Here is a 23,654-nt window from a genome sequence, read left to right as displayed (position 1 = left end):
GTGATGACTCGGAAAGGAGTATATCAAATCAATCGACGGCAATGTGGTTGCTTATTTTAACTTTGTCTAATTATGAGGTTAATCAAATTTTGTTCAAAAAATTGTTTCGGAAGTTTTGAACTAAGAATGGAGGGCATGGCAAGGGTTTTCGGTAACGTGAGCATTTGGATCCATGGCGCGAATTAGCAACGGTCCCCGACCCCTGAGGCTGCGGCGGCTGGCCAACAATAACCGTCAGAAAGCAATAGGCAGCAGGAGAAACGCCGGAAAAGTGCCGCAAAGGCACCACTAGAACCGGGGCCTACAAGCCCGTTACGCCTTCCACCGGCCGAGCCCTTCCACGAGTCGCACGCCGCCGATGTCCTAAATCCCTCCTCCGGGGGGCTCGCAGCTCGGCATCCGCAGGTGTTCCATGCGCCTCCAGGGTGGCCCGTATAAATAGACCACCCCCTACCTCGCTGGAAGGCAATCCTGAGCGGCGCCGAACGCTTAGATTTCACACGCCATTCGCATTTCCTCCCAACTAGAAGCAAGCACAAACAGAAAAGGCATGGATCCCTCTGACGCGAAGCGCCTCAGGCGAGTCCGAACGCTGGGCCGGGGCGCGTCGGGCGCCGTCGTGTGGCTGGCCTCCGACGACGCCTCGGGGCAGCTCCTGGCGGTCAAGTCGGCGGCCGCCGCCGGCGGGGCGGCGCAGCTGCGGCGTGAGGAGCAGGTGCTGGAGGGGCTCTGCTCGCCCCACATCGTGCCCTGCCTCGGCTCCCACGCTGCGGCGGGCGGGGAGTACCACCTGTTCCTCGAGTTCGCGCCCGGCGGGTCTCTGGCCGACGAGGCCGCCAGGAGCGGGGGCCACCTCGATGAGCCTGCCATCCGTGCGTACGCGCGAGACGTGGCGCGGGGGCTTGCCTACCTCCACGGCCGGTCGCTGGTGCACGGGGACGTCAAGCCCAGGAACGTGGTGATCGGCGGCGACGGCCGCGCAAGGCTCACGGACTTCGGCTGCGCGCGGCCCGTCCGGCCGTCGCCGTCGCAGCCGATCGGCGGGACCCCTGCGTTTATGGCGCCAGAGGTGGCGCGCGGCGACGAGCAGGGGCCAGCGGCCGACGTGTGGGCGCTCGCCTGCACCGTCATCGAGATGGCCACGGGGCGCGCGCCGTGGAGCGACGTGGACGACGTCTTCGCCGCCGTTCACAGGATCGGCTACACGGACGCCGTCCCGGAGCCGCCCGCGTGGCTGTCAGCGCAAGCCAAGGACTTCTTGCGCGTGTGCCTGGCGAGAAACCCCCCCAGCCGGCCCACAGCGGCGCAGCTGCTGGAGCACCCTTTCCTCGCCTACGCCTGCTGCGACGCCGAGCCGGCCAAGCACGACTGGCCGTCCCCCAACAGCACACTCAATGCGGCATTATTCTGGGAGTCCGACGACGAGGAAGAGGAGGCCTCTGAGCGAGCGGTCCAAAAGATCAGCTCATTGGCGAGCTCCTCGTCGGGCTTGCCGGACTGGGATTCTGAGGAAGGCTGGATCGAAGTAACCAGCGAGTGCTCCCTGGTCTCGGAGGCACCGGCAGCCACGGTGACGAGCGGTGCAGGTTTTGCCCTTAGGACTGAAGCATTGGATGCTGCCGTGATTGATCTACATGTCGTCATCACAGAAGGCGCCATTGGATTTCCAACGTGCAGTGTAGGAGTTAGAGATGATTCCATCAAGTGCCAGAGACATTCGAGCGTCAGGGCAGGAGGCAATGTAGGAAATGTTGATGACTCTGTTAGGTGCCAGGAACATCCTAGGGTGAGCGTAGGAGGCAATGTAGGAATTGCTGGTGGCCTTGGTAAGTGTCAGAAACATCCTAGGGTGAGCGTAGGCAGCAATGTAGTAGTTGCTGATGATGTTGTTAAGTGCCAGGGACATTTTAGCGTTAGTGCAGGCAGCAATGTAGAGTATTTGCGCCCGATTTCCAGCAGCCACCGTGGCGAAACTGTGGAAGTCGATTGTCCTTGCAATCGAGAAGTGGACCATAAATTTAATTTCGTGCCAATTTGGCCGTTTTGTTGACATTTTGCGTGGATGGTGCTTCAATGTTCCAATCAAGTATACATGCAACATCCAAACCGCCATCAGATAATGGACCACCACGCCAAAGCCACGCTTTTGGACCACCACGCCAAAGCCACGCTTTTATGGGAAGAATTTAGAGAAAGATTAGGCAAAAGCAATTTCACCCACATATACTTCGATCTCAGCCATCTCTTAACACCCTTACAAGGATTGGATATCCTAGAAACCCCTTTTTCAAAGATAGAGATTGATCAAATCATCAAAGATCTGCCGCCTAATAAATCACCTGGTCCAGATGGATTCAATGGGGAATTTCTCAAAAAATGCTGACATCTAGTTGCACAGGATTTCTATGATCTCTGTGACGCTTTCTTTGAAGGAAATATCTGCGTTCAGAGCATTAATGCTTCTTACATCACTCTCATACGAAAGAAAGAATGCCCCCTCCAAGTGGGTGATTTCAGACCAATTTCGCTGTTAAACTCAACCATTAAACTCATTACAAAAATTCTGGCTGATAAACTTCAGAAGGTGGTTTTGAGTTTGGTTCACAGAAATTAGTATGGCTTCATCAGATCTAGAACCATCCATGATTGTTTAGCATGGGCCTTTGAATTCCTGCACATATGCAAGGCCTCAAGGAAGGACCTTATAATCCTTAAATTGGATTTTGAAAAAGCGTTCGATAAGATAGCACATCAGGCAATACTGCAGATCTTAAGACATAAAGGGTTTCGAAATAGATGGGTCAAATGGATTGAAAGCATTCTGAGCTCGGGGACTTCTTCAATACTCCTTAATGGTGTACCTGGAAAAGTTATCCACTATAGGAGGGGAGTTAGGTAAGGTGATCCACTCTCACCTCTCGTCTTTGTACTGGCAGCTGATCTCCTACAGACCATCCTCAATAATGCCAAAGATGAAGGCAGACTAAGGCTACCAATTCAAAATGGAGCAGGAACAGACTTTCCAATAATTCAGTATGTAGATGATACTTTACTGGTAATGGAAGCAGAAAGAGCTCAGCTATTGCAACTCAAAACCATTCTCGACATGTTTGCTGATTCCACTGGACTCAAGGTGAATTTCTCTAAGTCTGTAATGGTGCCTATTAACACAAGTCAGGAAAAATTACAAGACCTTGCATCAGTAATAAACTGTCAAGCAGGTTCTTTGCCTTTCACATACCTTGGACTACCGTTAGGTCTAACTAAGCCTAGGATTCAAGAGTTCCTACCTATCATAAGAAAGGTAGAAAGAAGGTTAGGAGGCATTTCCAGCATGTTGTCACAAGGTGGAAAACTACAGCTAGTCAACTCGGTCTTAACTTCAACAGCAATGTTCCACATGGCCACCCTGAAGCTCCCGAAGGGGGTCGTCGATCAGATTGACAAGTTCAGGAAACACTGTCTTTGGAGAGGTTCGGACTCCACCTCCAGGAAACCATCAAAAGCAGCTTGGCCTCTGGTATGTCTACCAAAGCAGCAAGGAGGACTAGGAGTCATTAATATTAATATGCAAAATCAGGCCCTATTACTCAAATTTCTTCATAAGTTCTTCTCTAAAGCAGACATCCCATGGGTTCAGCTTCTCTGGGAAAATTACTGTAGTCAGGGCTCCCTGCCTGGAATACGCAGACATGGCTCCTTCTGGTGGCGAGATATAGTAAAGCTCCTAAATTTGTACAAGGGGATAGCGTCAGCCCAGGTTTCAGATGGAAGTACAATTTTATTCTAGAAAGATGCTTGGAATAATCATCTCATATCACTTGAATTTCCACAGCTCTCTTCTTTTGCAAAGAATGAGGTAATCACCTTCAAGGAAATTATGCAACAACCCCTGATAAATGCCTTCCACCTCCTATTGTCAGTAGAGGCACATAACCAACTTAATCAATTACAAGGGATCTTGCAAGAGCACATAGCAACATACCACAAGATTTGTGGGTTTACATTTGGGGCAACCCGGCATTTTCAGTTTCAAAAACCTACAAGGCTTTGACTGGTGAAAGGCAAACACATCCCATTAATCACTGGTTGTGGAGATCAAAATGTCAAAAAAAACACAAGGTCTTCTTCTGGTTACTTATTAAAGACAGAGTCAATACCAAAAATGTTTTAAGCAGAAGAACCATGCCTCTACAATCCACGACCTGTGAAATCTGCATTCTTCAGAAAAGGGAAACAGCTGCATGCCTGTTTCTGCGGTGTAACTTTGCCAAAGCCTGCTGGGCATCAATTGGTATCACATACACACCTACCAGGCGGACCATGTCGATCTTCAATGCCATCAGAAGACGATTACAGTTACCGTTCTTCATGGAAATCATTGTCCTGATGGCATGGAGTATCTGGACGACCAGGAATGCATGGACCTTCAATAACGTCGCCCCAACAGTTCCAGAAGTCAAACACAAATTTATCTCTGAGATTCGTTTAATAGCTTTTCATAGGGTCAACTGTCATGTTCAGTCTTCTTTGCTAGACTGGATAGACTCATGTAATTTTTCTCCTCTTGTCCCTCTTCTGCTCTCCTTTAGTAGTTTTATTTGTTTTTTGTTTTTTCTTTTGGTCTCTCGGAACTTTTTTGATTTACTTCAAAATTCAGTAGGGGACCTGTTACTTCAAAAAAAAAATCAAGTATACATAGAACAGAAACCACTGAAGAACGGAAAGGGTTCTGAACCGCTACAATTTTCAGTTAACACAGGTACGGTATTTGATTAACAGGATGTAGGTCAACCCTAAACTTAGTTTACAAGGCTTCGAATATATATCGCTCTATTCGACATTTACTAGACCGCAGATGTTGTGAATGCTATTGTTCTGTGTTTCTAAACACCAAAAGGAGTGTCTAATTAATATTGAAGTTTCAACCAATTTTTTGAACCGTCAGTATCAAAATCCAACAAATCCATATAATATTGCAAAATTAAGCCGTGAAGATACAGTTTTGAGCCTTTCTACGATGCATCAAGAGGTACCAATTATAACAAGGGATGGCAAGATTTTGGTACATGAGGTACTATTTCTTAGCACATGTACCGAAATCCAAGTTGTGATTTTGGTACATCATGGTATCTTTTGGTAGAACCTCAAAAGTTTTAGGTGATTGAAGATTAGCGTCACCGTGGAAATAAGGCTGGCTAAAGTGAACAACTACGCGTCTACGCTTAATATATATGCAGCGCACTCTCAGTGTTCAGAATCATTTTCTACCTCACAGTAATGTTTTGCCTGCTGCTCCGCGTCCACAGGCGCAACTGAACCGTGATGATCAGAATCTGCAGCATATATAGCAGTACAGAATATCTCATCTTTTTGCTCTACATTCCAATAATTCACCCCAGAAGACTGCAATAGCTTTGAGTGGCCGTCCTGGCGTCCTTGAATGGAAGTTTTGCATGTAAGTCAGGCAGATCTAGTCAAAGGCCGTTTAAATTTGGTTCGTACAAGGGCTTTTTTGGCTCTCAAAGGCAAAACTTTAGCCACTGTCACATCAGATGTTGGGATACTAATTAGGAATATCAAATATAGGCTAATTATCAAACTAATTGCGCAAATGGAGGCTAATTCACGAGATGAATCTATTAAATCTAATTAGTTTATGATTTAAATGAAGCGAACTCGGAGGAGTACAACCGAACTCGGAGGAGTACAACCGAGAGGCGTGGAAATAGAACCGTGGCCAGTAGTCCGGACCTCTGGGGAGGCCAAGTACGGTTTGTTGGAGGCAAAGAATGCTGAGTTGTTTGAGCTTTTCTTGTGGGTACATTATTAAATCGATTTGGAATTTTTTACAACAGTGCGTGCATGGTTGGCAAGGTGCACTTGCGACGGTGTGTGTCATGGACCACCCCCACTTGCGAACAGTGAAGCATCACCGCCTGATCATACCAGCACCAAGATTTGCGTGTCCAAGTTGGGGGACTGAAGTCAACGAGCTACACTGAGTGGCTACCAGAACTGAATGAAATTCCCGATTCAGAGACGAAACGGTGGCTCAAGTGCTTCTTTTTTTTTCAATAATACAGACGCTTACGAACACGCACGCATACTCGCTTCTACGAACACGCGTACGTAACCCTACTCATATGAGCACCTTCGAAAGACTGACCTGGCAAATTCTCGATATTGACGAAGTCACCATTGGCGTCTCGCTGTCGACGGGCACGTCGCCTACCACGCGCCGATTAAATCTAGGAAAATGCGAGCACCAATGGTGAGTCGATGATTCGAACTCTGATGGGCATGTTCCACCACAAGGGACCTAATCAGCCGAGCTACGCTCAATTCGCGTGGCTCAAGTGTTTGATCACCAACGCTGCTCAAGTGTTTCGATCACCAACGCTAAAACGTAAAAAGTGGCATGCATTTTAGTAAAGCATGTTTATTAAAATTTTCTTTGAAGGATTCTTAATTAACCTTTTTTTATTTGTGGTTCTTGCTAGTGTTAATTTTAATTAGTGGATCCCTTTGTTTTTTTTATTTCCTAAGGGTGTGTTTGGTTGAATTGCGACTTCTGAAAAAAGCTATTGTAAGCTGTGGGTTGTAAAAAAGCTTCTGTGAGATGTGAGTCGTGGAGAAGCTGAAAGCCGTTTGGTTGGAAAACTGTAACTTTTGAAGAAACTGTTGTTAGTGGGCCCCACGTACCATCCATGACCCACATGTCAATCTTCCGTACATCTTCCTATCATCTTCCTGCACACGTCATCATCTTCCTTAGGCCAACGGAGGAGAGCCGCGGGCGGCTGGCCGACCGCCGGTGGGCAAAGCTCACGTGCGCTCGCGGGGTCGCGGTGGCAAAGCTCGCGCGCGCCCCGGCGAGGCCATGGCGGCGGAGCCCCCCGAATCGCCACCACTTAGCGCACCAATGTCGTCGGCCTCCCCTCCCCTCCCCCTACCCTTCGCCCCCATCCTCCTGCTCGTGCTGCGCGCATCCGCAGGTGCCGCTGCGGGGGTCAGGGTGAGCGCGCGAGGGCCAGCTCGGCGAGGATGACGCGTTGCAGAGCACCATCGACTGGGCATGTGTCCTTTGCGTCAGGAGAGGAGGAGGGACATGGAGAGGAGGGGTGCTGCCGTGGGGAGAGGAGGAGGGGCCCGGAGAGGGCGCCACCGCCGGGAGAGGTGGAGCAACGCTGGGCAGGTGGAGCGCCGGCTGGAAGTGCTCGCCGGGCCGGGGAAGTGGAGCGTCGCCGGGCAGGGGAGCGCCGGCGGGTGTGAGGGAGACGGGGCAGTCGGAAGAGAAAAAAAAAGCGAACCGGTACAACATAACCAGTGGCAGTAGGTAAATTTCACGAAAATACCGATCCAGCCACTCTTTCCCTCCTATGAAAAATGACTACCCAAAAACAGCTTTCTTGAAATCACTTGGGAGGAAGCTAATGTCTTTGGTTGGCGTTTAGTTTTTTTTTCCAAGCCACACCACTTTGAAAACTGAACCAAAGGACCTAATTCCTAATGACCGTATTTCCCTCGATGTTTTTTAAAAAAATTCTAGCTCTTGAACGGGGGATCTGAGCTGTAGGACACGTGACGGTGACAGCTGGTACGTACTTATGTTGACATGATGCCTTGCACGTGCTTACGGTGTGTAAAAGCGTTGCTCATCAGAAAACAAATCCATAACCATCATCTAGCCGAACCGCGCGCCGGAGCACATGGACGATGAAAGATCCGGCGAGCTTATCCTAAAAACGGCGGAATATTCTCGCCGGCCGGCCGGGGTCAGCGTAATTCGACACCTGCCATCCGCCGAACAAAAACGTGCTGTGCGGCTGTGCCTCGAAGGGCATCTGCACGACTGCACGGCGGGCTCCATCGCCTTGCCCCCACGGCAGCCCCTCTCCCGGAGCCCATCCACGTCGAGCGAGAGAGAACTATTGGCAGTTGAGATCGCGCCGTGACGCTACCCATGAAGCTACGGTAGCACAGGAGAAAAGAGAGAGCGTAACGCGACCGATCATCGGCTTCCCCTGTCCAGATCCGGTCCCAGGCCTTATCCGCTGGAGCAGGGATGGAGAGCCGGAGAGGCAGCGACTGCTGCTGCTCTCGGAGACACTTGCCGTCGGCGGCATCATGTTACTGGGGGAACCATAAACTAGCCACCAGCACGTGGCTGCCAATCAGATCCGGCCGCCAACGCCAAGTGTTCGAGAGGATGCACCTGCCCGGCTGCGAGGCCCCGACCGGCGATCAGGACCCCGCCGTCGCGAGTAGTAAAAGGCAGCAGGAAAATCGCCGGAAACTGGACAAAAACCGCGACCAGTGCCTGCGCCTACAAGTTCGTTACACCTTCCTTCGCAGCCGGTCACGGGGTAGGCGTGCGACGAAGCTTGGCTTTCAGGCAGCAGCGCGTAGAAACAAACGCACGCGGCCAATACCCCTCGCTCCCCCTTCGCTCCGTTCCCGCACGTGTTCCACGACCCCGCGCGGCCCGTAGAAATAGACCTCCCGCCGGCTTCTCCTCCCATCTCCAGACGCATATATCCCACACGCGCCGCGGACACCGAACAACATCCCAATTCCCATCCACCTTTTCTTCCCTCAAGCGAATTCCTCAGAGACGCGAGCAGAGACCAGGGACGATTCCGATTCCAACCATGGTGATGATGAAGCAGCTCCGGCGGGTGCGCACGCTGGGGCGCGGCGCGTCGGGCGCCGTGGTGTGGCTGGCCTCCGACGAGGCCTCCGGCGAGCTGCTGGCGGTCAAGTCGGCGCGCGCCGCGGCCGCCGCGGCGCAGCTCCGGCGCGAGGGACGCGTCCTGGAGGGCCTCTCCTCGCCGCACATCGTGCCCTGCCTCGGCGCCCGCGCCGCGGCTGGTGGGGAGTACCAGCTCCTCCTCGAGTTCGCGCCCGGCGGCTCGCTCGCCGACGAGGCCGCCAGGAGCGCCGGGGGCCGCCTCGAGGAACGCGACATCCGGGCCTACGCCGGGGACGTGGCGCGCGGGCTGGCGTACCTCCACGCGCGCGCGCTCGTGCACGGGGACGTCAAGGCCCGGAACGTGGTGATCGGAGCCGATGGCCGCGCCAGGCTCACCGACTTCGGCTGCGCCAGGCCCGTCGAGTCCGCGCGCCCGATCGGGGGCACCCCGGCGTTCATGGCACCCGAGGTGGCCCGCGGGGAGGAGCAGGGCCCGGCCGCCGACGTCTGGGCGCTCGGCTGCACGGTCGTCGAGATGGCCACGGGGCGCGCGCCGTGGAGCGACATGGACGACCTCCTCGCCGCGGTCCACCGGATCGGGTACACCGACGCCGTACCGGAGGTGCCCGCGTGGCTGTCGGCGGAGGCCAAGGACTTCCTGGCCAGCTGCTTCAAGAGGCGCGCCAGCGCCCGGCCCACGGCCGCACAACTCCTGGCGCACCCGTTCCTCGCCTCCGCCGCGGCCGTCCGTGACCTGCCGGCGAAGCAGGAGTTCCCGTCCCCCAAGAGCACGCTGCACGACGCGTTCTGGGACTCGGACACCGAGGATGAGGCGGACGAGATGTCGACGGGCGCCGCAGAGAGGATCGGCGCATTGGCGTGCGCCGCGTCCGCCCTGCCCGACTGGGACTCCGACGAAGGCTGGATCGACCTGCAGGGCGACGACCGCTCGGAAACTGTCGATGACGCACCACCGGCGACGGCGGAGGCCAGCGCCGCCGCCGAGGACTACTTCGTCTGGGCGGAACCATCAGATGCAGCAGAGTTCGAGCAGTTCTTCGCCACCGCCGCCACAGATGTCAGCGACCTTCTCCATCTTCCGCGCATCGCAGGAGTAACTGTTTGCACCGCCGCCATTAGCCAGGCCAGTTACTTGCCAATGTATCTAGGCGTGCATGAAAATAAAATCCCACACCCGTTCGATGACGACGGGATCGAAACGGCGGAATCCCGCGGTGCTTGTAACAGGAACAGAGTAAAAATCAAACGAATTTCGCTCAAAATTCCCGTATTTGCCATCACCTGGTTGGCGAGCCCCGTACCCTTCATGTGCGTACGCCCCCACACCAATGACGCCGACCGCGATCGGACTCGTGCGCCAACAGCAAATCCGGCTGTACCATCATTAGCAAGGTAGGCAGGTTCGTTCGCCGAGTGGCTCGACGTACGGCATGCTAGAAGAGGGCCAATCAGATGCTCGCACGATGCTGTGTCAGCATGACGTCACGTCCGCACATGCCTGCATTGCTCCGGTTGCATATCTGAGTGGACATCACTTGATCCAGGGGATGTCAACGCCAAGAATCTTCTGGGGGAGATCCGATGCGCTGCAATGTTCGCCTTCGGCGCACGCCCTTTTCCGACGGCCGGCCGGTGTGGAGCTATGGTCTGTGGACAGTGACCAGTGAGTGGACGGCCGGGGGCGGCTCGGCAGATTCATCATGGAGATGCCCTCTCCGCTCGATACTAGAGAACATAGGATGTGCTGACCACAAGATTCCCAGATGAACGGATCCCGTTCTTCGACTGGAACGGAGACTTTTAGATCGATTGCCAATTTATTCACTAGCGCAAACCCAAAAACGCTCAGATTCGGCGCAACAAATGCATTAGATTCGAGGCATTAGGCGGAAAGGCCATCCACATCCAGTGCCAAAGTGTGATAAGCTACAGGGATGCATGGATCTCGCCGAACTATTCCCTGAGATCGAAACCTCGCCGGTCTAATGGTGCATCGTAGTGTGGGCACCAGTAGCACAACGCTCACCGGCGACAGAACGAAGGCCGTGACGCGAACACGGAAAGCAAACGTGGGAGTAAGCCCCCGTCGATCTGGGGCGAACATGCGATCGCGCACCATGTGCGGATGTCACAGGCCCCCCGCGCGAAGCGAAGCGGCGTCGCACCACGCGTTCGCGCGCGCGTGCCCAGCTTCGCCACCGGTTCGGCGCCGGCGAGACCGACCGGCCATGCCGCTAGGTCTCGACATCCCCCTTCTCCCCCACAAGGCCCCACGCGGACACGTGGTAGGACGCGGCGCTAATGTAAAACTCAGCATTAGTTTTGAGGCTTAGTATCGGTTGGTTTTTAATCCTCAAGAGCCTCCCGCCTACCGGTTGCGGGCTCCAACCGCTACTAACTTCCTTCTAGCTTAGGCTTCATCCATTCATATTTCGTATTTTGTGGACTAATTTTTTGGATGCTATGTTTCGTATTAGTCAAAGAAATTGATATAAGATTATAGGAATAATTTCATAGTTTAGTCCTTTTATAAATATGAGCTAAATAAATTATGGAAAAAATAAAATTTGTTGATATTTTAGTCATTTGCAAATATGAGCGAGATAAATTGTGGTTCATAGAGATAATAAGATAAAATAGAGGTATGTGATTAGTCATTTTTAAAATAACCTACAATGGAGAAATTTTTTATTTATATATTATGTTTGAGCTAAATAAACTGTGGGGAAAAATATAATTTGTTCCTAGTTTAGTCATTTGCAAATATGAGCTAAATAAACTGTTGTACCTAGAGATGGCTACTGCTGCTGAAGGTAGTGGCGATCGTGGTTCCTCTCACGGCAAGGGGGAAACCATAGTTAGCCATCATGATAACCCAAAGAAAATGAGCACGTGGGATAGAATTGTGCTTCGTTATTTGGAAATATGTCATGAAGATGCCTTTGCGGCGAGTCAGAAAACTTCTTTTGGTGGTCGTTATCCTCCACCGCCAGTCCCGAATATTTTAGGTCCACTTAGTACTACCATTGCAGGAGGTACAAATAAACCACATGATGAGGCTGGACCAGCGAAACCTTCGTCTTCGCCGTCCAAGGATGCTTAAAGTCCTCCTAGATAGTACTCAATGGATGGTTTGTCATAGCGTATCATATTGTTTGGATCTGAAATTTAAATTTGTGTATTTTTATCTAAACTTTCAGTAGCATTTGAGTTCGTCGTAGTGTATCATGTTATTTGGGTCTAAAATTTAAATTTGTGTATTTCTATCTAAACTTTTTGTAACATTTGAGTTTAATGATATTTGTATCCTTTTTATTATGTTTGATGTATAATTCTATGGATGATCAGAATATATTTGGTTTGGTAATACTTTGTAGATGGATCGGCAATGGATGTACAACGCGGACAAACGTTCTATGGAGTATATTAATGGTTTGCGTGGTTTCTCAATTTGGCAAATTTGTTATCCATGCCGAAGTTGGAAAAATGAGAAGGATTACTCATCCAAAAAGACTATTCACGCCCACATATACGGTTCGGGATTCATGCCTAACTATGTCGTTTGGACCAAGCACGGGAAAGAGGAGTTATGATGGAAGATAATGGTGATGAGAAAGATGGTAAATACATTCCTGACTAGACTCAAGGAGGTACCTTTGCAGATGCTGCAATGGGCGAGGATGAAGAAGAGATGGTTGCAGAAGAAAGTCTTACCGATGATCTAGGTCAAGTATACCAAGGTACAAAGGAAGACTACAAGAATGTGAAGGAGTCAACAAAATTCGAGCGTATGTTACATGCTCATAAGAAATTGTTGTACCGAAATTGTAAATAGGGATACAAAAAGTTAGGTACCACACTGAAAATGTTGCAATGGAAGATAAAAAATGGAGCTTCTGATAAGGGTTTTGATGTATTAATGAAAATTATAAAGAACATGCTTCCCGTGGGGAATGAATTGCCGTCCTCAATGTACGACGTAAAAAATGTTATTTGCCCTCTGGGTTTGGAGGTGCATAAAATACATGCATGTCCTAATGATTGTATCCTCTATCGAGATGAGGAATACGAGAAATTGGAGACTTGTCCTATGTGTGAAGCGCTGCGTTATAAGATCAGGCGAGATGACTTCGGTGAGGTTGAGGGGCAGGCCAGCAAGAAGAAAGTTCCTGCGAAGGTAATGTGACATTTTCCTGTAGTACCATGGTTGAACTTTTTGTTCAGAAACAAGGCACATGCAAAGTTGATGCGTTGGCACAAAGAAAAATGTAAGCAAGATGAAATGATCGGACACCTGCTGATGGGTCCCAGTGAAGAACAATTGATAGAGAGTTTCTCGAGTTTGAAAAAGATCCAAGGAACATGCGGTATGATTTAAGTACATATGGATTCAATCCATTCGATGAGTTCAGTAGTGGTCATAGCACTTGGCCTGTAACCTTATATATGTTCAACCTCCCGTCCTGGATGTGCATGAAGCAGAACTTCATTATGCTGCCGGTAATTATCCAAAGTTCAAAATAACCTGGCAAAGAAATTGATGTTTATCTAAAATCGTTGGTTGATAAACTTCTACTATTATGGAAGGAAAAAGGTATACGTGTGTGGGATGAGGACAAAATGAAGACTTTTAATCTACGAGCATGCAACCATCAATGATTGATCAGCACTTGGTAATCTGTCCGGACAGTTAAACAAGGGATATCGAGTCTGCACGCACTGTTTAGATGATATTTGCGGCATGTATTTGAAACACTATAGGAAGGTCGTGTATACGGCCATCATCAATTTCTTCCTGCTAAGCACCTGTTAAGAAAGAAAGGGAAGCATTTTGAAAGGGAGAAGAAAAACGTACTAAACTCGTTTACTGTAATGGTAAACGTGTATTTTTTATGATAAAGGATGCAATGGTAGTCATTGGCAAGGGCTCTGTTAGCCAACCTGTTCCGAACGACGAGGACGGACATGCAACCATGTGGAAAACGAAGTCTATATTTTGGGAGCTACCTTATTGGGAAGTCCTTTAGTTCCGTAATGCAATCGATGTGATGCACCTGACAAAAATATTTGCATGAATGTGCTTGGCTTCCTGGGTACATATGTACAATTGTAGCACATCGGGACTTGAAACGCATGAAACAGTGAGATAACCTACATCCGGAAAACAGAGATGATGGACATTACTTGCATTCTGTCAATTGCACTCTGAGCAAGGAATAAAAGAAAAGCATGTTTGAGTGCTTGAATAGTATGAAGGTCACATCGGACTACTCCTCGAACATACAGGGAGTAATAAATATTAAGGAGAAGAAATTCATAAATCTAAAGGTGCATGACTGCCACGTTTTGATGACACAATTGCTGCCTGTTGCACTGAGGGGTATTCTACCAAAGTATGTGAGAATGGCAATCGTGAACCTATGTGCATTCCTCAACATGAATTCTTAGAAGCAATCCATCCAAATAATCTACTAAAGTTGCTGAATGACATGGTGTAATGCCTTGTCAGCTTTGAGATGGTCTTTCCACTTTCCTTCTTTAATATCATGACCCACCTTCTAATCCAGTTGTTGAAGCGATTTTTGTTCTCGGTTCTGTATTTCTATACAATATATTCCCTTTCGAGAGGTTTATGGCAGTTCTGAAGAAATATATTCGTAATCGTACCCGTCCAGAAGGAAGCATCGCAAAGGGATATGGAACAAAACAGATCATTGAGTTTTGTGTTGAATTTATTGATGACCTGAGTTCGATTGGAGTCCCTTTATCACGCCATGAGGGGAGACTCAAGGGAAAAGGCACACCAGGGAGCAAAGCTCGGATCGACATCGATGTACATTTCGTAAAGCACACTTCACGATCCTATAAAAATCATCCCTGGTGGCTCCATACTTGGAGGAGCACAAGACCATTGTACGATCCTCCAACCAGGGGAAGATTGAGGTCTGGATTACACGTCATCACATTAACACTTTCGCCTCTTGGTTGCGATGACGATTGATGGGTGAAGACACGATTGAAGAGCAACTAGCATGGTTGGCTAGGGGTCCATCTATCTCAGTATCGACATTCAAAGGATACGAGATAAATGGGTACACATTTTACATGACAGCCCAAGATCAAAAAAGCACAAACCAAAAGAGTGGTGTCCATAGAGATGCAATAGACAACAATGGAAAAAAGACAGATACTATGGTGTCATTGACGAGATTTGGGAACTCGACTATGGACCTTTAAAAATCCCTTTATTTCGGTGTCAATGTGTGAAACTTACTAGAAGAGACGTAACGATAGACAACTATGGGATGATAATAGTGAATCTCAACAAGATTAGATACAAAGAGAACCATTCGTCCTAGCCAATGATATGACTCAAGTTTTCTATGTTTAGGACATGTCAAGCAAACCAAAATAGAAGGGTGCTAATAAGTCAGATAACTAGCCAAAGCACTACATAGTTCTTCTAGGGAAAAAAATCATTAAAGTTAAGGATAAAACTGACATTTCAGAAGATTATTATCAGTTCAATGATCTTCCTCCATTTTCAATCGAGGTTGACTCAAGCATCCTGTTAGCCAAAGAGGACGCTCCATACTTACACCGCGATCACAACCAAGGGACGTTCATCAAGAGCAAGATTATTAACGTTCTATTAGATGATGATGTGTAATGTACTAGAACCATTATGCTGTGTTTTGTGGTCAAGTGACAAATTAATGTAATAACACATTGTAATGATATGTAATGTATATTAATTATTTTATTTTTTAGCACCATTAAATATTAAATAATAAATTTAGATACAATTAAACAAGTACATGACTAAATTACACGCACTAGATTTTTGCATGGTCAAAAAATTTAATATTTCTAATTTTTAACATAAGTATTATGACAATTTATAACCTATTACTAACTTAATATTACTAATTTTACTATATTTCATATTTAACAGCATCTAATATTTTTATTATGTAGATCTAATCAACATCAAGATAACAAACTTCTTTTCGCAATTTTATAAACGTTATTTGATTTACTTACTACATAATAAATAAATATAATAGCAATTTTGAAAGAAAGGAAATAAAATATTTGCACTGGCGGGAACTGAAATAGTGGCCTACAACACCTTCAAGTACCGGGTGGTAGCAATACTACAAGGGTGCGTTTTCGTTTCGCGCGCGACGCACCCCTTTAGTACCGGGTGGAGTACCGGGTGGGGGTGAGGCACGATACTAAAGTGGGGGATAAAAATCCCATACCCTTCCTCCCCAACACTTAAAATCCCATACCCTTCCTCCCCAGCACTTAGTCGCGATCATCGTCCCCTTCCTCACTGGATCCTCCGCCGCCGCCCCTCCTCCATGCCGCGCGCCGCCATCGTGTCATGCCCCTAGCGCCTTCTCCAACGCCGCGCGCCCCCCGTCACCCTCATCGCTGCCATCGCCCCCGTCACATGTGCACCTCTGTTGCCCGCCGACGCTGGTGCCCAACCTCCACGCCGGCACCACCCATCCTCTTCAAGTGCCCGCCCTCCTCCACCGCCGTCGCCCCGTCCTCCTCCACTGTACCGGCGTCGCCTTCACTCCGCCGCCGCCGGACTCTCGCCCAGCATCGGCGTCACCCCCGACCCGGCCGCCGGCGCCTTCCCCACTCCGTCGTCCCTCCTCCACCGCTGTCCCTCCTCCACCGCCGTCGCCCCTCCTCCACCGTACAAGCGCCGCCTCCTCTACTCCACGCCAGCCTCCTCCACTCCACCACCGCTATCTGACTATGACCGCACAATAACAAAGGCTTTTCAGAAGAAAAATAAAAGTGGGTCAAGTATTCCACAGCTTCAAACCCAATCCAACCAATCGATTGACCCGCTCCATGTGCTAGTTTGATAAGAACCTGCTTCTACTCGTCAAAGATACAAATCTCACCACAACTCAACTTCGAGGGGAGGATCACATCCCAAAGCACCCTGGGGCTGGTAAATGGAAATTTGAGTTAGGGAAAGAGCTTGTGTGGTCGTAGTTGGTGGACGTTCTTTCAACAAAGATGTACAAATTGCACCAATAGTATATGGAGGCTTCAGCCACTGGTTTACTCATGCTAGAAGTTCGGATTGGAGATCAGAATTATTTCCATGGTGATGCCATTATAAATGTGCCACTCGAGGAACTTTATTTTCTTTACAATCAAAACGCACTTGACAAATCACTCATCAGTTCCTAGGTTATGTAAGTATTTAATTTGCTCTAACTTCAAAATCCCCGCTCTAGTCATTATGCGATGTTTTATCTCCTATTCTATTTTATATCATACAGGATGGAGATTCAAGCTTACCAGAGAATAAGATTGTATGACGTCGGCTTCATGAACCCAGATGTTATAAACGAGGCAAATGTAAGAGATAAATAAAATCAGACCTTGAAGAATATATATAATTTCTTGGACAAGCAACATTACAAGAAGTACATACTTCTGCCGTACAACTTCAAGTGAGCGTGTTTCCCATCTCTTTCATTTTTCAAACTAACAGTTAAAAATAAAACTAAATAGCATTTCACTATACATATATGTACAGCTTCCACTGGATACTCCTTGTTATTATTGTTGATCGAAGCATGGTCTATATCCTGGACTCTCTTAGGAGACCAAGAAATCAATACACCGACCTCATAGACATGCTTAACAGAGCATGGGCTCGCTTCCGTCCACATCATTCAGGTGAATTCCAGAAGCAACTTCATATCCACTCTGAATTCCCGTATGTATTGAATTTGCACATCTCGTGTCACTTCCTTGAACACAACAAATATTTCATAACTTCTTTTGCCACGTATATAGTGTTTGAGACAGAATCCGGGGAAAAATTTATACGGATACTACGTATCTGAGTTCATCCATGGCTTTGTACGTCCCAAGCGTATAACTAACCACAAATTCAAAGTACGTATACAAATTTCATAACAATAAATTAGTTCTAATTGTGCAGATCCATTGATTATATAATAACCTTTGCTAATGACATAGATTATGCACATGAAGGAAGAACTCCTTGAGACGGAAAAAATCAGGGCAACTCGGTGGATTTCTTCTGGACGAGGTAGTAAATCCAGCGAGAGAGTTCCATGATGATGGATCAAATCTGCATCACCGTCAAGACTCGGGTTCGGAATAGTTGATCCAAAATATTGAACTTGGAGAGTTGATGTAATGTAATATCATTCATATATGTGTATGCACAATATGTCTATGTATAATATTATCTCAAATGTAATATTATAGATTAAATACAACTTTATATATATTGCGTATTAGAACTAGTATACGTAAAGGAAAAAAATACAAAATACTAATATAGAATAAAGAAATAGAAAAGAAAATGAGAAAAAATAGAAAAGAAACCTAGTACTAAGGAACCAGAGGAAGATACTTTCCTCAGCATTGCCGACCTCGCACCGTAGCCTTCTGATTTGATGTTCCTCGGCCCAGACAACACCGAAGGCCAGTTGTCGACGTGACGAGATGCATTCATGCATCATCATCATCATCGGATGTCTGATCGGAGCTGACTGACCCGGGGATGTTAGGCTGCCACGATGAGCGTGTGTGTCCTTTCGCCTGGATGAGGATCTATCTTCTGCTCTAATCAATGCCACGTTTAGCTCTCCAATCAGTTGCGGCTCGATCTGTTCCAAAATTAACTTCTTAGTTTATGGTTCCAGTTAGGCTCAAACCGTTTCGAAAGTAGTTCGGCGTGATGGATCCGGCACATGTCTTGACTTGGCGAATTGGGCATGTGCGTTCACTTCGTTTATATGACTAGGTTCAGTAGAACACAACACGTTCTACCTGCAAAAGATAGCACTAAACTACTGGACGCGAACGGTTCCAGTGGCATTGATCGCTACTCGTCAACAGTGTTTTAAACGAAAACCTCGAAACGAGCATTTATGTTTCGATTAGAAAATCTCATAGATCTCAATTTTTCCAACCCGAACTAATTATTGCGCCTAAATGTCCCGACCTTTATTAGTCCTGGTTAGGTTTTGTGCAAAAAAATATTAGAAATTCCCGGAAGGCCTCCCACACGCGCAAGTCACAAGTCACACGATTTTTCAAGTAAAATATGCGCGTGCGCGGTCGGATTCGAATCCACAACCTCAAGCCTTACACGTAGCTTCCTTACCATCTCACATATACAACACATCTAATTGAGTAGAAGATGCAATCGTTTTGTAGTAACTCGTGGGGACCCTTTAATTCCGGTTGGTAACCCTCGGAGACTTTAGTTTGGATTTGATAGTCCCAGTTGGTATTACTGGTCTTCATGGACGAACTTTTTATTCAGGATCACCTTTAGTCCCGGATTAAAACAATCGAGATTTTTGTTGAGGAGGGAAAAAAACATCTCATCAGCACGTGTTGCTAGACTCCGCTCCAGGCCAGTGACATTTCTGCGTTACCAACTCCAAAGTCCAAGCGCGAGGTCGCCTCGCCCTCGCCTCTAGCTCGCCAAATTAACCCCGGTCCAGTCCGCCCCGCGATCCTGCTCCCGTCAACCGGCGCCTGCCTGCTTGCGTTTCGGAGTTGAATTGACCCTGAAGAACCAGCTCAGAAACGAACGGCCTGGTAAAAGACCAGCGCCGGTCCACGGTCTTGACGAGCGCCGCGCACGAGCCGAATTGCGATGCGATACAGCATATCTTTGCTCGGATACTAGTAGTAGCGCTAGTTGCGGAGGTTGGTGCAGCCCGCACTGGATGTATCTATACAAGTCGCTGTCAGGCAATCCATTCGCAAACTATCATCATCTGGTCAGAGAAACAGCACGGGTTTCTTCCCCGTTTCCCTCCCCTGTTTCTTCTTTTCTGTTCTTTTTTCCGCGTGACTTTTCAGAGAGGATCGAGGCGGCGTAGTAAGCCCGACCGCGAGCGCCGGTGCGCAAGGGTGGTGAGCGAAGCAGCAGTTTGGCACGCCAACCCGACCCCTGACAGCGCCCCCTCGGCGTCTCTTCTCTCGCCGAGATTTTTATTCACTCACTCTCCCAGTTGGTCAGTGCCAGTAGGCAACAGCCAACGAATTTATCCACGCTCGGACGCACATGCTGATATGCATGCACCTCTAGTCCTGCACTGGCTACTGCAGATGTCACTACACTACACACAGGAGTAGGCCAAGCGATGTCACCTACCCACAGAGCGGCCAGGCTCTATCTGATCGGAGGAAGCCCGGACGAAAGAAAGACTACTATTTGCCTGGCGGCTGGCGCCGCCGCCGTGCTTGGTGCGCGTCAGCGCGGGCGTCACCGGCTTTTGCCGACGCCGGATCGCCTCGCGGAATCACGGATGCTCTCCTGTCCTGCAAAGCTCGTCTTCGCTGTTACTACCCGGCAGCGTCGTCCAAATGATTCAGCGTTTCCAGTCGCCCTCGTAGCTCCACGTCGCGCGAGCACTGTGCACGGAGCAGCGCGTCCGAGCTGCGTCGATCATCCGGGGGCCACGTTAGCCGACGAATCCAAATGATAAACTCCACTTTCGGTCGCAGAAAAAGAAAGAAAAGGCTAAATCGAAGTGAATTCGGGTAATCATCGAGCCGCAAATAAACCGGACGGCAGTTTACAGCAGGATCCCATCCCCTCGTCAGGAGTTGATCATCTGGGCTGCCTGTCCCATCTGAAGTCTTAGCAGGAGTGACGCAATCAGTGAGACGAGGCGACGATCACACGGCTGACCTCTGCAACGAGATCCTTGCTGCTCAACAACCGCCTCACTCCACGCGCAGGTCAAATCATCCCCGGCGCTACCACCTACACCGATCGGCGATCGAGCAGAAAGATCGTCCCCCCCCCCCCCCCCCCCCCCAACACACACACACACACACACGGAATGTTGACCTGCACAGTTGGGCGTACACCACCTACCGAACGCACGCACGCAGTTGAGCGCCTTATTGCCCTCCTGAGCTTGCACCGGTGTAGGGTTCTAGAGGAGGCGACTAAACTAGTGCGCCACGCATTCCCTCAAGCAAGATTCAAGAAAGGGAACCGGCGGCAAAGGCGAGTTGAGACGTGTAAGGTGCTCCGTTAGTTGGCGCACAGCAAGGTTGCTGACGATCCCTGAGGCCGACGTGTAGGCCACCAAATTCCCGTGCCGTGGATGCGGTGACCTCGGTGCCTGCTGACCCCAAAATGGAACGGTAGCGCACGGATACTCAGAATTTCAAGATGCAACATACGTATTCTTTGTTGAGATTTCTATCTCCTCGTGAAATTAAATAAGAGGGAGACGACATTCTTGTATGATCCACAAACACCGGCAAAGAATTACCGTATCGGAGAATAAATCAATTTAGTTGACATGAGAGCTGAGATGGGCTGGGAAAAATATCTTTATGGACTATACTCTGCTAGTAGCCTACGGAGCACTTCAGGTGCATTTGGCAGAGCTCCCGTAGCTGATTCTCTGTTGATTCCAATAAAAGCTCTGCCAAACAGTTTTTCAGAGAGAAGTGATTCTATACTGATTCTGTGAAATGATTCTCTAAAATAAACTAAGAGGCTAAATGAACTAAGAGGCTAGGAACTGAAAAAAGTAGTAGATTATACTGATTGATTCTGTGAAGTGATTCTCCATCCTAATTTTAAGAATTTATCAACCACAATTGTTTCTTCGGGAGAGTATATCCATGGAGAATCAGGCTGCTGCGTGGAGAAACGAGCACAGAAGTTTCGAGGAAGAGCTTTCCCAGAAGCCGGGACGCGTGTCGCGGTGAGGAAACCTTGAGGATTTGCACAAGCTCAAGTGCTCAACGGACCTTCTCCCATATCTGCTTCCACGTGTGCCAAGCAGGCATCAAACGTGTACGCCAACTTCGTTGTTTATATTTGCCTGCGGGGCAAGCTCAGACACCACCGAAGTTGGAAGAGGCTGCCACTTGGCCGTCACTTGCGTATCAGGCCGCGTGCCAATATGTCCAGACTTATCCAGACAAAGTGGAGTAAATTTCCCCTAGCTAGCCACTGTCACGAGACCCCGGATCGATCCGGTCACTGGTAGTAGGAACGAAGGAGTACCCCGTTTCGCTAGCTCGGGCTCGGACGCCATTTCGACTGAGGTTCATCGTTATCAGTTCGGAATCAAGTGGCAAACGTGCGCAAATTTGTAAACAGGGATCGGCAGATATGTGCCATGTCAAGAATGGACGAGATACATTGGCCAGAAAGCCCCCAATTGCGATGCTTCCAAACAGCCTTTACTGGTATGATCTAGTCACTGCTTTTAGCATGGCCCCATCGGAGGGGACAGGAGAGGGGATAAACTCCCGGTCATCCCCAATCACAGGTCACTGCATCGGTCTGCTCTAGAAAAATGTTTCTGGAATTGCTCTAGAACAATGACTCTGGAATCGTCGCATCGCACTGGCAGCAGCTCGGCAGTAGGCCAGTGTGAATCGGATAATCATATAGCACAATGAATTGTACTGCTAGTAGAACAGAGGATAGAGTAAAGATGAGACAATTTGGCAGTAAAAATTGGTCTGACATTTCAATGCGACAGGTTGCAACAGCAATTACAGATGGATCACTCCAAGAACAGCTACAGCAATCTTCCTGCTGCTCAATTGACGGAGCAGTTAACCCTACAGCTGCAGAACACTCAGGATCATCGCTCTCTGCATCGGCGTCGATGAAATCAACCTTTGTTTCCAACGCTTCACTAAGCAGCAACAGGCGCTTGTCTTCGCCGGCCATCTCCTTGGCCGCCTCCTTCACTGGTACTAAATGGCAGGCTTTATCACATTGCTCGTTGAGCACTTGGATCCAATCGCTTTCGTCGGAATCCCAGTCCGGCAAGGCCGAGCAGGCGCCGGCCAATTCCTTGATTCTCTGGGTGGGGCTCTCTGACACGTCGCCCTCGTCATCGGAGTCATCTGAGTCGGACTCCCAGAGCGCGGCGTCCAGCGTGCTCTTGGGGGACACCCATCTCGCCGCGACCTCCTCTGTCTTCACGCCGCAGCCGGCTGACGCCAGGAACGGGTGCTCCAAGAGCTGCGCCGCCGTGCACCGATCCCGCGGGTTCCTCGCGAAGCACCGGGCCAGGAAGTCCTTTGCCTCGGCGGACATCCACGCGGGCACCTCCGGCACGGCGTCGGTGTACCCAATCCGGTGCACGGCCGCGAGGAGGTCCTCCATGTCGCTCCACGGCGCGCGCCCCGTGGCCATCTCGATGACCGTGCACCCGAGCGCCCAGACGTCGGCGGCCGGGCCCTGCTCATCCCCGCGCGCCACCTCAGGCGCCATGAACGCCGGCGTGCCGCCGAGGGGCCGCGCGGAGCCCGCCATCCTGGCGCAGCCGAAGTCCGCGAGCTTGGCGCGACCGTCGGCGCCGAGGACGACGTTGGCGGGCTTGACGTCCCCGTGCACGAGCGCGCGCTCGTGGAGGTACGCGAGGCCCCTCGCCACGTCCGCCGCGTACGCCCGGACGGCGCGCTCGCCCAGGCGCCCGCCGCCCCTCGCCACCGCGTCGGCGAGGGAGCCGCCCGGCGCGAACTCGAGGAAGAGCTGGCACTCCCCGGCGGCGGCGCGGAAGCCGAGGCAGAGGAGGACGTGCGGGGAGCGGAGCGCGGACAGGATGCTCCCCTCCCGCCGCAGCTGCTCCTCCGCGCTCGCCGGGGCGGACTTGACGGCGAAGAGCGCCCCCGAGGCCTCGTCGGCGGCGAGCGACACCACCGCGCCCGACGCGCCGCGGCCGAGCGTGCGGACGCGTGTCCACCGGCCGCTGACCGCTGTTGCCATGGCGCTCTGCTTCTGTCCCCTCTCTCTCTCTCTGTTTTCTCGGCGCTCGGTTTGTTCGAATCAGTTGGCTCGCAATTGTCCCCGATTTGGCTGTGCGATTTGGCGCTCGTTTGAAGTGGAGCGCGCGTATTTATAAGGCGTGGTGGC

General features: G+C 49.8%; 3 protein-coding genes across 3 annotated transcripts; 2 read left to right on the top strand and 1 right to left on the bottom strand.

Moving 5' to 3' along the window:
- Window positions 1-445: 445 nt before the first annotated feature.
- On the top strand, window positions 446-2,100 carry LOC117858336 (mitogen-activated protein kinase kinase kinase 17). Its single transcript, XM_034741389.2, has one exon. It carries the CDS (start codon window positions 551-553, stop codon window positions 2,048-2,050), a length of 1,500 nt encoding a protein of 499 aa, XP_034597280.1. The 5' UTR covers window positions 446-550; the 3' UTR covers window positions 2,051-2,100.
- A 6,403-nt stretch (window positions 2,101-8,503) lies between these two features.
- Window positions 8,504-11,023, top strand: LOC117855446 (mitogen-activated protein kinase kinase kinase 18). Its single transcript, XM_034737802.2, has one exon. The coding sequence runs from the start codon at window positions 8,655-8,657 to the stop codon at window positions 10,110-10,112; it is 1,458 nt and encodes a 485-aa protein (XP_034593693.1). The 5' UTR covers window positions 8,504-8,654; the 3' UTR covers window positions 10,113-11,023.
- Window positions 11,024-21,874: 10,851 nt separating this feature from the next.
- Window positions 21,875-23,619, bottom strand: LOC117855154 (mitogen-activated protein kinase kinase kinase 18). Its single transcript, XM_034737444.2, has one exon. The coding sequence runs from the start codon at window positions 23,505-23,507 to the stop codon at window positions 22,098-22,100; it is 1,410 nt and encodes a 469-aa protein (XP_034593335.1). The 5' UTR covers window positions 23,508-23,619; the 3' UTR covers window positions 21,875-22,097.
- Between the last annotated feature and the right edge of the window lie 35 nt (window positions 23,620-23,654).

Source organism: Setaria viridis, chromosome 5, assembly GCF_005286985.2.
Source record: "Setaria viridis chromosome 5, Setaria_viridis_v4.0, whole genome shotgun sequence".
NCBI classification, from domain to species: domain Eukaryota; kingdom Viridiplantae; phylum Streptophyta; class Magnoliopsida; order Poales; family Poaceae; genus Setaria; species Setaria viridis.
This window is presented reverse-complemented; position numbering and strand designations above follow the sequence as displayed.